Genomic DNA, 18,954 nt, shown 5'->3' with positions numbered 1-18,954 from the left:
TGCCTTTAAGGTCTTTGACCATCCAAATGAAGAACCAAACAAACCATAAATACAAAGTCCTTAGTGATCTTCACCTGTAGGCACCAACAAATCGGCCTGCAGCAATGCTAGGAGTGAAGAATTGGCGTAAATAGAACTCCATAAATAGCACAGCCATTCGAAGTTCAAGCACCTCACCAGCACATCTAGTGTTATGCGAAGTTACACACCAAAGCTCTACACTTCTACCATCAACTTTTCCACCATGGCCTCAAGAATTTCCACCCTGAAATTCCTTTTTGCTCTGTTATCTACATTTACTATTGCCCAAGTGTCCTCGGCAGGAGATCCAGACATCACCTCTGATTTTTTAGTCCCACCAGACGTAAACAATATTGATGGAAACTTCTTTACGTTTACTGGGATGCGTGCCCTCGTTGATGGAGACTTCCCCACAAATTTTACGGTCATGAAAGCAAGCATGGTAGAGTTCCCTGCTCTAAACGGGCAAAGTGTTTCCTATGCAGTTCTTCAATTCCCAGCTGGTTCAACCAATCCTCCCCATACTCATCCCCGTTCTGCTGAGCTCCTGTTCCTCGTAGCTGGAAGCCTGGAAGTTGGTTTCGTTGACACAACCAACAAGCTTTTCACTCAGTCGCTACAAGCTGGTGACATGTTCATCTTTCCTAAGGGACTTGTGCACTTTCAGTACAATGCTGATGCAAAGAATATGGCTTTCGCGTTTTCTGCTTTTGGGAGTGCAAATGCAGGCACTGTCTCACTTCCGAAGACTCTATTCGCCACTGACATTGATGACAACATCTTGGCTAAATCCTTCAAAACTGATGTTGCTACTATTCAATCTCTCAAGTCTGGTCTTGCATCTAAATAAGCCATGAGGACATAATAAGCAGTAACTAGTGCTGATTTGTTCTTAGATGCATTATTCCTTTTTGTTTTCTTACTCTCCCTTAGTTGTTGTGATTTTGTACGGAACTAGCATCCCTCTTGATATGCAGGTGTGCTTTTCCCATATGTAGCTGAATAAATTGACTCTTCATTTGTTATTAGAAATTTATGTCTAAGACGATTGAAACTATGAACTAGAGAAAAGGACATTAGTCCAATCAGTTTCACAGCAGAATCTGTTACGAAAAATTAGAACTTCAGTCACTGATATGGTTTATCTTTGCATTATCTTCCTGAACTCTTTGTTGCTTTCTTTGGCTAAAACATGTTTAAAGCTCTCCAAAGCATCCGAGAACTTCCCCTGCTGAACCCTCAAATTTCATAGCCACACAGTTGGGTTGCACATTGTTTTCGACTAATGATCTGGTAGCTGCATTGTTAATTTTAACCAGAATTTTTCTGGGCTCATTTCTTGTCAAGAACTCTTTCTATAAGAAAATCCTATAAATTTATGATAAACCATAAATTTGATCTAACCAGTTTAATTACTACTAAAATGATTGTAATCTGAAGTGTTCAACTTCAGCTACTCTTTTCTTAAGAATTTAAATTATCTTGAAGCTCAGAAATCAATTTCTCGGGCCAATAATTCCCATATTGTCATATGTGAGTTAGAAATGGATAATGGTCTTTGGCTTTATATTCTTTTTCTTTGTCAGTTCAAGAAAACACTAAGAAAAACTATAAGCAACTAAATTACTTCCCAAACTGAGCATGAAAGGTGAGAACCCAGCAATGCTAGCTTTACTCTCTTTTTTTCTTTTTCCTAAATATTCCATGCAGTCCACTGAATGTGAAGATTTTCCAGCTATTGTTTTGAGAATCGATTTGGGACTGTGAATACAGCTAGCTAGAACAAAGATGATAATCAACCTGATTGAGCTCTGAGCAGGATTGAGGCCATTGTTATTGCTTTTGGGTAGTTTACAGATGAAATGAAACTTGTGCCTTCTGAATTAAGAAGCAGAAAGAATGTGATATTCACAAAGCCTAGCATACTTTCTTTTCTCCTTTGGCCTGCTTTTGGTTACATGTTTGTATCTAGGTTCAAGTTCAAGAACAACAAGATGAGGTACCTAAAATGTAAAAACCGGTTGGCTTGTTTGTTGTAGACTGCCCAGGAAATTTCTAGCTAGATGCCGCCAATGTTATTATCTACCATGGGCATAACAAAAATTAGCAGAATGCGGCAAATAGCCGGTTGACAGGGTCTTCATGAATATGTGCATATTGCTTTAATATTTTTAATGTCGTTGATCACCAGCTAAAGGACAATCCAAACAACCACAAATACAAAGTACTTGGTGATCTTCACCTATAGGCGCCATCAAAACGGCTTGCAGCAAGTGCCAAGCAATCGCATAAACATAACTCTATAAATAGCACAGCCCTTCAAAGTTCAAAACACCTCATCCAGCACATCCCGTGTTGCAGTAAGTAGTGATACGCCAGACTTTTCACGTCTGTACATCAGAGTTTCAACCATGGCCTAAAGAATTTCCACCCTGAAATTCTTTGTTGTTCTGTTTTCTTCATTTGCAATTGCCCAAATGGCATTAGCCGGAGACGCAGACATCACTTCGGACTTTCTAGTCCCCCCGGACGTGAAAGATACTGATGGAAACTTCTTCACATTCACAGGGAACCGAGACCTAGTTGATAGTCCCACAAATTTTACAGTCACGAAAGCAAGCGCGGTGGAATTCCCTGCTCTCCACGGGCAAAGTGTTTCTTATGCTGTTCTCCAATTCCCAACTGGTTCTATAAACCCTCCTCGCACTCACCCTCGTTCGGCTGAGCTCCTTTTCCTCACGGCCGGTTCCCTTCAAGTTGGTTTTGTGGACACAACCAACAAGCTTTTTACTCAAACCCTGTAAGTGGGTGACATGTTTGTGTTCCCTAAGGGACTTGTGCACTTTCAGTACAATTCTGATGCAAAGAATCCAGCTGCAGCGGTTTCTGCTTTTGGAAGTGCAAATGCAGGCACAGTATCACTTCCTAAAACTCTTTTTGCCACGAACATTGAGGATGGCATCTTGGCTTAATCCTTCAAAACCGACGTTGCTACTATTCAAGCTCTCAAGTCTGGTCTTGCATCCAAGTGAAGATAGTTGCTATGTTCTCAAATATTTGTTGTGATTATGTGTTGAGTAACCATCCCCTCTTCATCAGAGGGTAGGTATCTACAATTTGACATTCGTAGCTATAATTAATTATACGATGGATTGTTTCATGGTTTCTCTCTCCCTGCCTTTCCTGTGTTGAACTAGAAAAAAAAAAACCTATACTTCTTAATTAAATAGACCATAAATTAATATTTGATAAATTAATAATTTTGATTAATAATATTTTTAATTTGTCTCAATTTGTAATTAATGTGATAAATTAATAATTCATTAAATTTATAAGATAACACATTTAAAAAAAACACATATGTCCTACTTGATATATAAATTAATAATCTCCTTATACATCAAAATTATATATATACATGACTTAATTAAAAAGCCTTTGTAAAATATGACTCCAATATTACTTATTTTTTCTTAAAATTGATGTCTCATTAGATCTCGTCTCTAACTTTTCTTAGTACAGTAAAAAGCTTAATATAGTGTTCTTGTATTACAAGAGAAAATTATACGATGTGATTGTTGCTTTGAGTGCATCTTGATTGTATTTGATATTGTTGCTTAGCTCACTTCCAAGTTAAATTTTTCTGACATTCACTGTTACAATTGTTTTTGAGTGTAATTTGGATTTTTTATATTGTACTCACATAATACTTCACGCATTTCATCCGTTATTATTGATTTCTTTACATCTCAAAAAATCATTATGTTTAGTTTTATCATTATAATATTGTATGTTCTTTTAATGATGTTTTTACTTAACTTAATGTTCATGAAGTATATTAATTAAGTATATATAAAATGTAATTTTAGTTTGTTGAATAAATAAATAGATTCATGACTTCTATTTAATAAGACTAATTACATTCATTAACTTATTTTGATTAGATAAATACATAGAATAATGATAATTTGTAATTCGATAATTAGGTAATATTCATATAATTACAACACACAATATATGTGTTAAGTTCAATATCTTGAAAAAAAATAAAAAATACATCCATAAATTAATTTTGTATTAATTAACATAGAAATTAATAAATTATTAATTTATCAATTAAATAATATCTCAATTAATGAATAAATTTTTATAATTTAAGATATTAACTTATAAAAATTTTGCTGTTGCGTGACAAGAGAGAAAATAGAAGAGCACAAATTGGATTAACTTGCACAAGAAAATGAAATAGAGAGGAGATTGATGCAACTGAGACCAATAGCAAGGGTTAAGACAGAGCACTTGATTTGAGTTAACCTTCAGTTTGGAAAAAGACTTGAACCCTACAAGCCCATCTTAAGCGGGCCTGAAGGTCGCAATGGCTAATGCTTATGACCGAGCCAGCCATGACTAAAAGTGCGCGTTTATTATCGAAACTAAAAGCATTTCGAGGGAATCTCAACCCTTCTTACCATCAACAATGAAGGATTAAGGCATTAGCCTCAATAGAAATAGATTGACGTTTTCTCCCCAAGTAGAGATATCGCTATCCACATTCAAAAGGACCACTTTAAAAGAAAGAATTAAGAATCCTATGCGCAGCTTAATTTGGAAATCTGAAGCAATGCAGAACAAAGAACAGTATACTTGGTAATAACTGACATCACAGTGGGGTTGCAACCTCAGTTGATAAATTGCCATGCCAGGGTTTGTACCACAATGCTAAAGCATCCACGATTGATAATCAACGATAATACTCCTTTCATAAAGCATCTCTCCTTATAACAGGAGATTCATACTAAAAAGTAATTGGAACATAAAAAAATGCCAGGATAGATTTAGAGCCATTCATTTGTACTACTCAAATATAAATCCCAGGGCTACCAAGTCGGTTAAAACTACAAAAAAGAGTCACAATGAACAACCATTACCAAGTAAACAGAAGCACTACCACCAAAACTGAAGGATAGGTTGCTATAATAGAAGGTGCTAGTTTACAGCCTTCTTCCTCTTCTACCACCCTTTCTACGGGTGCTGTCGGTGGGAATAGGAGTCACATCCTCTGGAAAAATAGAAGAGCCGACATAAGACTTCGACACTAATATGCCAAAGAAGATTATTTCTCAGCATCTTTAAATACTTTTAAATACTATTTGTTAAAAAAATGGCTTACCAATACGACCAATTTTCATTCCAGAGCGAGCGAGAGCCCTGAGAGCAGACTGAGCACCTGGACCAGGGGTCTTGGTTTTGTTCCCTCCTGTAGCACGTAACTTGATGTGAAGGGCAGTGATTCCAAGTTCCTGTTCAGTATTAAAAATGCAATTTGTCAACACCAACATACATTTGAAGATTATCTATTGGGTAACAATCTAATATCACTAATACTATAATACGAAGTTGACAAATTCAGGTTTTTCTTATCAGATAAAGAGTAGCATATGACCTTGCATCTCTGGGAAACATCCTGTGCTGCAAGCATAGCCGCATAAGGTGAAGATTCGTCCCTGTCAGCTTTCACCTTCATACCTCCTGAATTTATTCAAGAATTTCAAATTCAATCTTAAGAGAAAGCTTCAACTATATGGAGTGTCAAGAATGTAATTAAATGGCTATGATGGTGATTCATTGATATAAAACTTGACACCCTTACCTTCCCTCTCCTTTTCCCCATGACAAAGAGACACATGTTCATATAAAAATAATCATACTTGATATCATACCCACTAAATCTAGTTAGGATCTTCCACATGCCCACTATCACCAAACTATTCTTAAGCCAGTCCAAGTGCCACCAAAAATAGTTTATCTCATATATAGGAAGGTTTTGTGAGGACCCAACCGAGGGCGGAGCCTCCTTAAGTGATGGGAGGGCCATGGCCTCCCAATGTTTTTAAAACTTTTTTCATAACATATAAAATTTTTAAAATTTTTTATATATTCTCTTAATGATCCTCTCAACATAATTTTTTATTTAATAATTAATACAAATAAAGAATAATAAAATGATTTCATATATCTCACTCAATTTTAAAGTTTTTTTTGTTTTTTTTTCAATTTATAATATTATTTTTTATTTATATTTGTTTATTTTTTCAATCTTATTCTATTTAATCACATGTTCTAAGTTTCTATAAATTTTCTTTCTCAAATTTCTATAAACCATGAACCATATTCTTTTTTTTTCTTTTTTGTTATGTCGTGTGGTATCTGTCTTCTACATACCATGTTCTTTTTTATCTGTTCGTAGAATTTATTTTCTATGATTTTAATATTTAAAATTAATAAATTATTATATAGTTCTCAAATATAAATTATAGTATTACATTGTTACTTAAAATTTCATCAATATATCATTTTTTTTATTAATCCTGATTATGTAAGAGGAAATTAACTTGAGTATTTTTTTTATGTGCTTTACGTTTTATATTTAGTTGAAATGAAATTACCTTGAACATATAGTATTTAAACAATCTTGATTAAGTAAGAAGAAATTATTAATCTTATATATCGTATTTAACTATTTATATTCTACACATTATAGTTTCGTATTTCTATTATCACTATTTTGATTGTTGATTAAATTTAGCATATTAGTTTTTAAAATTTTTAACTCTTATTCTTCTGTATTTGGCCCCCCCCAACAAAAATTAGCTAGCTCTGCCCCTGGACCCAAGCATCGTAAAACAAATTAATTTCAGACCAGGAAGGCACATTGGGAAATAGGTGAGAGAGAGAACATTTATCTTAACCATAAAATCACTGTACAAAGCAAGAAAGAAACCAGTGGCAACATACACTAAGACTTGAGCAGCTGGCATGATAAGAGACAGAATTAGGAATTCTTCTTCCCGCAATAATTATAATCCATTACTATTTATCAGCCAATATGATCTCTGGAGCATCTTATCTCCACAGTTTTTATTTTGCTAAGTTGTAATTTATAGGTATTTCAAATTAACCCTCCCTCCTCCCAACAAAAAAAGAAAAACTGGCAACTTACTACCAAATGATATGCTTAGACCTACAATTCTGATAATGTGCTTACCTGTAATACGAACCATAGTTTCTCTTCCAGACAAATCAGTCACATGCTGCAATTGTCAAAATACCAAAGGAAAAGAAACTAATCAAAATGCATGACTTAAATATATAGTGAAATAGCATGTAATACATATTATCAATTAAAACAATTCCTCTCTTCAGAATAAAGGATCATATAACTTACAATGAAAGTGTCATTAAATGAAGCAAATATGTGGGCAACACCAAAAACATGCTCTCCTTCTCGTACAGCAGGTCCAAGGTTCAGATTATCTTCCTTTGGCTCTCTAACCTTTCTCCTCGACTATACAATCACGAAAAGAAGAGTTTAGTTAGCATGAACAGAATTACATCTACAAAGTGGACCCAAACAAAGGAAAATGCCATTGGTAACCACAGTATATATAAATGCATCACGGTACTGACTACAATTTGCCCATAATATTAGATATATATGATGCCATATGATAGGATAGCGAGGATATTTACAAGATGTTAGTAAGTGAGCAAAAAAGGAACAGGCAAAATTCAGATGCAGCTCACAGTTAAACCAGAAGAATTCAATAAGTAAATAATCCATAAGGATATATAATAAAGAAACAGCAACCTACCAAACTGCTCTAGTATCAATGGATTTACATTCCATTTTAACTTTCTTCTGTTTCCTAAGCAATTGCGCTGGAATCAAGATTTTGGTCGATTAATAAAATAAAGGAGACACTATTCATATTCAAATCTACACGAGATTCCTCACTTTTTCCCTACTTTTATCCGAGTTACCAAACTAATAGGAATAACCTAAAACAGACACAAAAACACCATCTTTCTCACATCCTTTTCCCGCGTTTACTCGGTAACCAAACAGATTTTTCAACGTAAGTCAAATGCATCAAAAAAATCTAAAGCTTCTGCAAATAGTTTCGAATATAATTCGAGCGCAAGCCAAAAAGAATCAAAGAAATTTCAAAATATATATATGTGAAAATATCCGATCGAAGAATCTAATGAATTTGCTTACCATGGTTCGAAGTTGGCAGAAGATGAGAGGGTTAGAGCGTTAAGGAGAGTGGACTTCAAAATGACGGAGAAGATGAACAATGCTTAAAGCTTTAGTTTTTATACAGCAGATGGGGCTAGGGTTTTAGGCTGGGAAATTATGGAATTTATCAATTGGTCCCCGGGTTCTTTATATTTCCTTTAAACGGACTCGAAACTTTTGTCTTTTTCAAATTAGATTTTCCAAATCTCATTTTGTCCGTAATGTTGGAGGAATGTGGTATTAGTCCCCAATTATTAATAATATTAATTTTGGTCTTTAATTTTAAAATTGCTACTTTGGTTTAATTTTTAATTGGTATAATATTATAAAAAGTGTTTGAATTATTTAAGAAAATTCAAATAAGTTTTTATTCTTCTGTTGTGTACTGTCACATTCTTATATTTTTATTTTACATCAAATAAACTTTTATAACTAATAATTGATTAAGTATTATTAATCAAAATGACATCTATTGTTTTTTATATCCACAGGACGTTAACATCGAAAATTAAATTATCATGTGATCATATCAACATCTATTATGACATGTCAGTACCATGTGATATAAAAATGACAAGTGTCATTTTAATTAATGATAATTGATCAACCATTAATCATAAAAACTTATTTAATCCAAAATAAAAATATAAGGACTTACTTGAATGTAATAAAAAAATAAGTACTCATTTGAAAATTTTTAAATAGTTCAAGAATTTTTTTGTAAATATTATGCCTTCTGTTATGAAATATAACTTGAAAGAACAACTATAGAGAAAGTACTTAAAGGGATAAAAAGTATTTAGAGAGAGTAAAAAAATCTTATTCAAATGTGTATTTAAAAATAAAATGAGGAGGCCTATTTATAAGCTAATAACATTTTATCTAGATAAAATTTACAAGATAAAGATAATGCTAAGGGATTAAATGGATTAATTAAATTATAATCTTAATCCAATCTAATCTACATTCAAATCCATATATACATAATATAAATGAATATTCATAAAAATATTCATAACACTCCCTCTTGAATATCTATTGTATTAAAAATATCTCTCGTTAAAATCTTACTAAGAAAAAGCCTCGTGAGAAAAAAAATCTAAGTGAAGGAAAAAAATTACATAATTCTTTTCAAGAATACGCTTTTTAAATACTACCTCATTAAAAACCTTATCAAGAAAAACCCAATGGAAAAAATCTAGTGAGAAAAACTTTGATGAAGCAAAAGAGCACAGTTCGTATTTTACTACCCCTAATGACTACATTATTGAGATCATTAAAATGATGCATTATAATATTTTGTACCAACTTTTGGAATGTTACAATAAAAAGGACTTTTCTGAATAAACTAAATTTTCACTTGAATAGATTTGTTGAACATTATATCACTTTTCTCTTAGAGATCATAAGTGAAAAAAATTTTTGACGAAATATATTTTATTCTATCGCCTTTAATGTATCCTTCATTTAATTGGGCTATGCAAGTAGTATTATCTTCATATAACGTTGTTAGTATTTCCTTCTTGATTGACAAGTCACACGTTTCTCAAATATATTAAGTTATATATCTTAACTAGGCACATTCATGACTTCCTTCACGAATTGTCAAAATTTCTATAAGGTTAGAAGAAGTAGCACATATAGTTTATTTTATAAAATATTATGAAATAGTACTACCTTCACATGTGAATAAGTAACCTGTCTAGAATCAAGCTTTGTGTAGATCAGATAAATATTTTGCACCTGCATAACCAATTAAATTTAATTTTAATACATTTGAGTAGTATAAATCCATGTTTATTGTTCCTTGAAAATATCAAAGTACATATTTAATTCCATTCTAATGTCTTTAAGTTAGAGAAGAACTACATCTTGCTAATATTTACAGCAAATGATATATTAAGTTGTGTATTACTAGCAAGATACATTAGTACTTCGCTTATAATAAGATCTGGTATTTCAAGATCAAGAAGCTTTTTATCATCCTCACAAGATCGAAAAGGGTATTTTTTACTTCTAATGACCTTATAACCATTGGTGAACTCAATGGATGCATTTTTTTCATAAAAAATCATTTTAGCACTTTTACTATATAATTTGATTACTGGATAAAAATTTCATTTGTCACGTATTCAATCTGAAAACCCAAACAAAACTTTATTTTTTCAACGTCTTTCATTTCAAATTCTTAAGTAATCCACGGCTGTTGGTAACTCTTTATAAATTTTCAATAATATTCAAATTATCAATAATTATGACAAATTCATATCTAAATCTTTTTATAAAAACACAAGGGTATCTAGGATCATTTTTGTAACTTTCTTTTAACAAATATTCAGTAAGACGATTGTACTACATGCGTCTAAATTGCTTTAATCAATATACATATTTATTTAATTTGATCAAATAAATTTTTCGAGAATTGTGTACGTGCTTCAAGCAATTGAAATCTTTCAAGAATTTTCATATAAATATCGATGTCAAATGAGTCATATAAATAGGTTGTAACTACATTTATTAGATGCATTTCAATATTCTCGTATATTGTCAAACTAGTTAATATAAAATTATAATTACATCCACCACAAAAGAATACGTCTTTTTATAATCAATATTAGATCTTTGCGTAAAATCTTGTGCTACAAGGTATGCTTTATATCTCTTAATCTCATTTTTCTCATTTCGTTTTTGTATAAGTGTGCATTTATATCCTACTAGTTTCATACAATTTGGTCTATGGACTACAAGTCTAAAAACTTCACTTTTTGCAAGTGAATTCAATTCCACCTTGATTGCGTTTTTCTATATTGATCAATTATTTTTATTTCTACATTCTTCAATATATGTGAGTTCAAAATCCTCATTTTCTTTCATAATATTGAGCAATACATTATATTCAAAAATATCATTGACATGTATTTCATTACAGTTCCATTTCCTTCTTATTATGACGTAATTTATTGAGATATCTTCATTTCACTAATTTTAAGTACCTAAATTTTTTCTAAAATTTTAGTAATTATGTCAAGGGTCTCTTCTAGATTCTCTATTTCCTCTTTCAAACCATCTTGAATATTTACTATCTTTTTTTCGAGATTTTATCTTTGAAACCAATTGGTTTTTCATGCTTTTGGAGTGCCTTGTCCTATAGGAACATCAATTCTAATAGAAGCTTTTACAACTAGTATATGAGATTTATGATTTGTTTGGTAATCGAAAAATGACTTGCTAAGGAAAAAAATTTCTGTGTAAAATATTTTATAGGAAAATTTAATATTTTCTATTGTTTGAATAAACTGTCGAAAATATTTTCTATTTGATGGATCATCCTATAGAAAAAATTTTCCTCCATGGTGGAGTTATTTAGGTGCTCAAACAATAAATAGGACTTGATTACAAAACAATATTGATATTTGATTTTCATTAATTTGTGATCAAAATTAAGAATGGAAATGAAAATGGATAAAATCAATAATGATATTTCCCAAAGCATTTAACTACATATCCATAATGAAAATAAACTCTAATTTTTTTAAAAAAATTCCATCTCATCACTTTTTTATCATGACTATAAAATTATAAATATTCATCAATTGTGTAATATATGCATAACCTATACTTATAAATATGTATTTATTAAATGATGATTATTAAAATATTTTTTATTATAATTATTAGTAAGATTAAAACCTATTATAAATGTGTATTAATCAATTGACCATTGAAATATTTTTATTATAATTATTAGTAAAATTTATTCAATTTATAAATAAAAACTTTAATTGCATTGAATTATTATATTAAAAAATATTTTTTTAATTTTAATAGTGTTGTATAATTTAAATATTAATATTTTAAATTAAATTTTTAAAGTTAAATATTAATTTTTTAATATTTTATGTTAAATATTAATATTCATCAAACTTATACTTTTAGACTTGGTATAAAAGTGTTTTTGTTGTTCTTCGAAAAATGTTTTACATTTGGAATCAATTTTTCGTCCTCCAAACAAGTATAAGTCCCGAAAACGTTTTTCGAAAAATATTTTACTTCAAAACAAATGGACTTAGTTATTTTCTTTAGGTTAGTAAATACATCTGGCAACTGATTTGCTATATTTAACAAATAAATTTTTTTTGAACTTCAAATTCACATTAATTTGTATAAGGATTAAAACTAGATATTGATAATACATTTCAAAAAAAAGTTTCAACTACTTATTTTCTCCCCTTAATGTTGAAAAAACTGTTTCATCAAAATGACAATCGACAAACCTTATCGTGAATAAATATATTGTTAATAGTTCTAAATATTTAATTACAAATGGACATTCATATACAACATATATTCCTAACCTCTTTTGAAGACTTATCTTTTTTTCGTTGTGGTTGAGCAATTGGAACATATACCACACATCTAAAAGTTCTTAAATGGGAAGTATTTGGTTCCTTACTATATACCAATTGTATAAGAGAGAATTTTTTATAACTCGCTAGGTTGATGCGTACGAATGCTGCTTTATGCAAAATGACATGCCTTTAAGTAGAAATTAAAAAGTGTAAATTTTATAAGTAATGGCCTTACATTTAATTAGAAGTATTTAATAAATGATTTTACTAGATCGTTTTGTAAATGAACATAAGCAATAAGTTGTTCAACAGTTATTCCAATTAATATATAATATTTATTAAAAACTTGAGATGTAAATTTACCAGTATTGTCAATATAAATTGTCTTGATTGCATATGAGTTTTTATCATTAATAACTTCTGATTTACTATAATATGAGTTTTAACCATTCTAATATTTGTGTAGTACATTTCAGAAAATAAAGCGGCTAATTTTTCCAACATAAACTTCCCACTCGAGATAATAGATGTAATATAGAGATATTAAGTGTCTCTTCCATTCATTGTCTCAATATGATATCTATTCAAACAAATATATTTAAAACTTAATATATTTTTTTGAGACTAATTAGTAGAAATAATGCATCCTCTATTATGAACTTTGTTCATCTGGATAGTAAAATATTAGCTCTCCCAAAGCCTTCAATGAATCTTGTACTACTAAATATTATATTGACATTGATTTCTTCCATTGTCAAGTAAAAAAAATATTTCTTGTCTTGAAATATAGTGTACGTTGTAACACTGTCTTCTAAACATATATTTGCATCATTGATCTCGGATCCAACCAAATGAATATCCATATTTTTCTTCAATAAAAAAAGATATATACATTACAAGTTAACATAAAAGAACATTAAATATAGAATTAAAATACATAATAAAAACATATTATATAAATATAATGAGAATATATAAAAGCATATTTATAATAGAGTTATACTAAAATATACCAACAAATAATTAAGAATATTCATTCTTAAGTATTTCTATTATCAATCAAATAATCAATTCCTCTTTTAAGGTGGACAAGAAAATCAACAATAAACATTTCCATTACTAATCATATGCCAATTCCTTTTTTAGAGTGAATAAGAAAATCAACAACTACTTGATGTGTTATATCAATCTGACCACGGTTAGCTTTCAGTGATGCTTGATAAAATTCAAGATGTACAACAGGTACATGACCAATGGTCATTTATGCCACATTGATGACAAGATATTTTCTATATTTTTTAATTTTGTACATTTATGTCTTTTCCTTATATCCCTTCTCTATTCACTTAATCTTGATGGATTAAAAGTATTCATTAAAAATATGCATCCACTTCTAATGGGATAAAAGTTATGCATCCCCTTTTGGTGGGGTAAAAGTTATTCGTCTATTTCTGATGGGTAGAGTTATTCATTCACTTTTGATAAGTAAAGTCTCATTTCTGGTGGGGTAAATGTGTGATCTCTTCCATATCCACGACCATTATTATTAAATGATGTCGCATTCATTACAAATAATGGACGGATTCATGATATTTCATTAGTAGCTCGTTATTTTGCTCCGTCATAAAAAGATATGAAATCCAAAACAAAACGGATTTTCAAATTACTCAAAGTATAATATTTTTCAATCAAGGGATAAAGTATAATATATACAACGTAACAGCAAATTCACATTAAGGTTGATTTCCAAGAAATGAAAACATCAAAGAGATATAAAGATCAAGTCGCTTACCTAACTTGCTAAAACCAGAAATCAAAGACTAACCATTGAAATTCATTTAAAGCTTGAAGATAATGAAAACAAAATAATATCAAGCCATTGAAATTCTTTTGAAGTTTGAAGATGATGAAAATAAAACAATATAAAAACTTGAGAGCTTACGAAATCATGCTGATAATGTGTTAAAAAATATAAATTGAAAGAACAACTATAGAGAAAGTATTTGAGGGAGACAAAGTATTTAAAGAGAGTAAGAAAATCTTATTTATTTGAGCATTTACAAATGAAGTAAGAAGGGCTATTTATAGGTTAATAACTCCTTATCTAAATAGAATTTATAAGATAAAGATAATAATAAGGGATCAGATGAATGGATTAAATCCTTATCTTAATCCAATCTAATTTGCATCCAAATCTATATATATATATATATATAACATAAATGAATATTCACAAAAATATTTATAACACCTTTTTAATTTTAAAAATGATTACAATTATAACTAGATATATTCATGGTTGGGTTTATCGAGCTTCATTTTTAAAAAGTCAAGCTTAGTTTACTAATTTAAGTATTATATTATTATTATTATTATATAATATTTTATAATAATATTTTGAAGTATAATTTAAAATTAATATTAAATAAAATATATTAGGTATTAATAAACTAATTCAATCGAATTGGACTTAAGCCTAAAAATCTATGCTATAACCCAATTTGAATTTGGACCGAACTCAAGAGATTGAATAATTAACCTAACCATGAATAATAACAACATTTACATGTTAATGTCCTTTTGCAAGCACTCTAAATGGGATCATAAATATAATAAAAGAACTTCCTACCTAATCTCAAACATTTTTCATTTTTCATACATGTAGGTAGATTATAGAAAATCTATTCTCTCAAAACTTTAAACACAAAAAAAAAAAACCTCCTTTATTCTACCCAATAATAATGCTTTATAAAAATTAATGATTTTAATTTTTTTTCATTTATTAATTTTGCATGTGGAATGAATTGTGACTGATATTACTTGAATTTGAAAGGAAAATAATGTTTATAAAGATTTTAGCAATGATGAGAAATCCCCTTTTATATCAACAAGACCTCATTACTTAGTTGCCAAAGGAGACCTATTAAAGGTAAGATTATCACAATGGGTAAGTATTAGGCATTTGTAATAAGATAAAATAATAAATAAAAAAATAATACTTTCCATCCCTTGCTTGGTAAGTTAATTATGAAAAGAAATAAAATGAAAATTATATTATTATATCATTACACCTTTGTAAGTTAAGATTAACGGCTAAAATCAAAAGGATGATAAACTATCTTGTAAACATGCTACACTTAACTCGTATTTTTTAATTTTTTTCTTAATCTTTTCAAGTTAAATTTATTTTTGTGATGAAGATAGAAAATAGTAATCTTTCCTATCTTCTATACTCAATTTTTTTCTCATACGAAGTATTAATGAAAATAATTTGGTAAAAATACCCACAAAGTCCCTTAATCACGTATTTTGTCTAATTTAGACCTTACACTCAAAATCAAAGCAATTTAGTCTCTTAATTTTGAAAATTACTCCAATTTAGTCATTCCCTTTAACGAATCTAATTTTACTATTAAAGATGATGACATCAGCATTGACATGACACTTTTTGCTGACATGGCACCGACATAATGATGTGGTAGTGCCACGTAACACCAATGTGATGACGTGGCAGTGTCACGTGACACTAATATGATGGCGTGGCAATATTGACGTAGCATTGACATGCTGACGTGTCGACGCTACGTGGCCAATCGAGGAAAAAATTTTCTAAAAAAAAAAATCTACGTCACATTATAGAGACTAAATTGAACAATAAATATATAGTACATGAACAAAATTGAACAAAATTGAGGTATTTAATGACTAAATTGAAAAAATATTTGAAAAATACAAGATTTGAGTAGATGATATATATACTTATTAATAAGCCAAATAATGTTTAAGTGCAAAAAATTTATGGTGTTAAAAAATATATATAAATATTTTCTTACTTGAATATTTGATTCCAAAATAGGTAATTTATCTGCTTTGCAAAAATTAAGTTTGAGTTCTCTTTCTACAAAAAAAATTCCAATATTCCAAAAAAAATTTCATATCTAAAGTCAAATTTGGATGAATAACTTACATTATGTTGAAATAAAATAATATAAAAAGATTAAATAAATTCTTGTTTTCTTCTATTTATAATTGTATAAAAATTTGAACTTTATATTCTAATTTGAGTTAGTTTTTAACTTCAGCTGAACTCAAATTGGTAAAATAGGTTGATTTAGTTACAACTTTCACAATTTACAAATACCTATTCTTTTGGAATTATTCAACTTTTACCCAATTTACCTTTCATTTCTTAAAAAATGATTTATTTAAGTTCGAAATCATAATCAAATTCTGCTAAATTTAAATTATTAATTTGGATTTGCAAAAAATTCATAAATACAAAATAAAATTATACAAATATTTGTAGTTATATTTAACTCTATCAGCCATGAATGCAGTCTTTAATCCATAAAATTCCAACCTAAAAATGTAACCTAAAATATTAAATAAAATAAAAACATAAAAAAATAAACAAAAAATTAAAAAGGTAGAGTAGCTCAGATTCTATGAATGTAATAAGAGATCTGTAATGTCCAAATTAAATTGAGCAAGTCAAAACGAAAAATTATTTTTATAATCATTGCTAACTTCATAGTTATCATAGAGTTGTTTGGTTTTTAAATTAAAAGAATTTAAGAAAGAAAATCCAAATCACAATCGAGAAACGTAAATCTATCGTGATTGTCCTAATTTCGTGATAATAATTGACGAATTAAACTTATAATGAGAAAATCAAAGATAAACAAAGAATGAAGAAGAAATTTGAGGATGACTAATGAGCAGAGTAACTATTGCCTTTTAAGATAAAATATTGAAATTTTTTATAGAAAGAGAGTTCAAACTTAATTTTTGCAAAAAGGGTAAATTAATATACTTATTTTGGAATCCAATATTCAAGTTAGAAAATATTTATATATTTTTTACACTTAAACAACATTTGGCTTATTAATAAGTATATGCATTATCTACTTAAAAATTTATATTTTTCAAATATATTTTTCAGTTTTGTCCCTAAACACTTAAATTTTGTTTAATTTAGTCCCTATACTGTACATTTTTATTCAATTTAATCCCTATGACATAGCATAAATTTTTAAATTTTTTTTTTATCTACCACATCAACATCACCATATTATCATGTTAATACCACGTGATACTGTCACATCATCATGTCACTGCCACATCATCAAAATGTGCCACATTATTACTTTTAACGATAAAATTAGATGTCGTTAAGGAAAATGATTAAAGTGGAGCAATTTTCAAAATTAAGAGATTAAATTGTTTTGATTTTGATAATAGGGACTAAATTGAATAAAATGCATGAATATAGAAACTTAGTGGGTATTTTAACCAAAATAATTTTCATTTCACCTATTCACCCGTCCACAAAACATGACAATTCGTGTTCATGTGTCTTTAACTATATCGTGTGAATGTAAAGTATTAACAATTAAACAAGTAAACATGAGTATACTATGATTAATTAAACGTAAAGAATTCTAAACATGTATACGTATATTAAACTTGTAACAGAACACAATAAGCCTAATACGTTTATTAAACGGATCAAATTAAATTTTATATGATACGACTCAATCTATAACCCATTTAAACGATTAACACGATTAAATTAAAATGTATATAATTAATAAAGAAATATACTTTTGTTATTCAAATTTAAAATTAATAATCATAAAAACAATTATAATAAAACAATAATATCCATCAAATATAATAAAATCTACCATCATTATTATCAAACTGAAAAAAAGTATTTATATGAGTATTTAAATGTGTCGGTCAAACATGCTTATACCATTAATTAAACAAATAATAAATGGGTTATAAATTATATGAATATATGATAACACAATTAATTAAATATATCTTAAACGAATTAAATATATTTAAAATATTTAAAAAATAAATTTTTTATATTTTAATTATATTAATACGATTAAAATATGAAACACGACTTTTTTAAGTCTAAACTTGCTTAGCTCTTTTCAAATTAATATTGTACACAAAATTTTTAAATCTACCGTCCCGACTTTCATCCCCTCGCATTTTCACCCGACCAAGCATTGCCCTCGTCTCCAGAGTACGTTAAATCCTTAAGCCTTCTTAAAGAGTCTACTAGTTATGCTCAGTCTTTGGTATATGACAACGTAAATTTTTTTTTTTTTAACATATATACAAAGAGATCCAATAATAATCAGCTATATAAAGAAAAATTATTCGTTATCATTTAATTTAAAAAATTAAATTAAAAACCTCAAATTTTAATTATGGTGTCTAGTTAAAAACAGTCATCTTTTAATTTGGTTTGAAATAGAGTTATTATCCAGTAGTTGAACTTCTTTTATAAATAATGATGAGACATTTGGATTTTGATTATAAGATTATTACAATTTTTATTTAGATAATTTTAATGCTATTTTCAAAGAAACTTTTTTTATTTTTATTTAATATTTTAAAGAGCTGTTTAAATCTTGTCGTGTTGACGTTTTAATGGTTCCTCGTAAGCCTTAAATTTATTGGAGAAATCAAAAAGATGAGATC

The 18,954-nt window shown here is 28.8% G+C and overlaps 2 protein-coding genes and 1 pseudogene across 2 annotated transcripts; 2 read left to right on the top strand and 1 right to left on the bottom strand.

Moving 5' to 3' along the window:
* On the top strand, positions 245 to 871 carry LOC18590291 (germin-like protein 9-3). The gene has a single exon (XM_018126921.1). It carries the CDS (start codon positions 245 to 247, stop codon positions 869 to 871), a length of 627 nt encoding a protein of 208 aa, XP_017982410.1.
* On the top strand, positions 2,433 to 3,053 carry LOC18590290 (annotated as a pseudogene).
* LOC18590289 (40S ribosomal protein S14) lies at positions 4,756 to 8,191 on the bottom strand. The gene is made up of 6 exons (XM_007015716.2): positions 8,081 to 8,191; positions 7,247 to 7,366; positions 7,067 to 7,112; positions 5,465 to 5,550; positions 5,192 to 5,321; positions 4,756 to 5,080 (listed from the first exon to the last, which is right to left on the bottom strand). Exons 1-6 carry the CDS (start codon positions 8,081 to 8,083, stop codon positions 5,013 to 5,015), a joined length of 453 nt encoding a protein of 150 aa, XP_007015778.1. The 5' UTR covers positions 8,084 to 8,191; the 3' UTR covers positions 4,756 to 5,012.

Source organism: Theobroma cacao, chromosome 9 (genome assembly GCF_000208745.1).
Source record: "Theobroma cacao cultivar B97-61/B2 chromosome 9, Criollo_cocoa_genome_V2, whole genome shotgun sequence".
NCBI lineage: Eukaryota > Viridiplantae > Streptophyta > Magnoliopsida > Malvales > Malvaceae > Theobroma > Theobroma cacao.
This window is presented reverse-complemented; position numbering and strand designations above follow the sequence as displayed.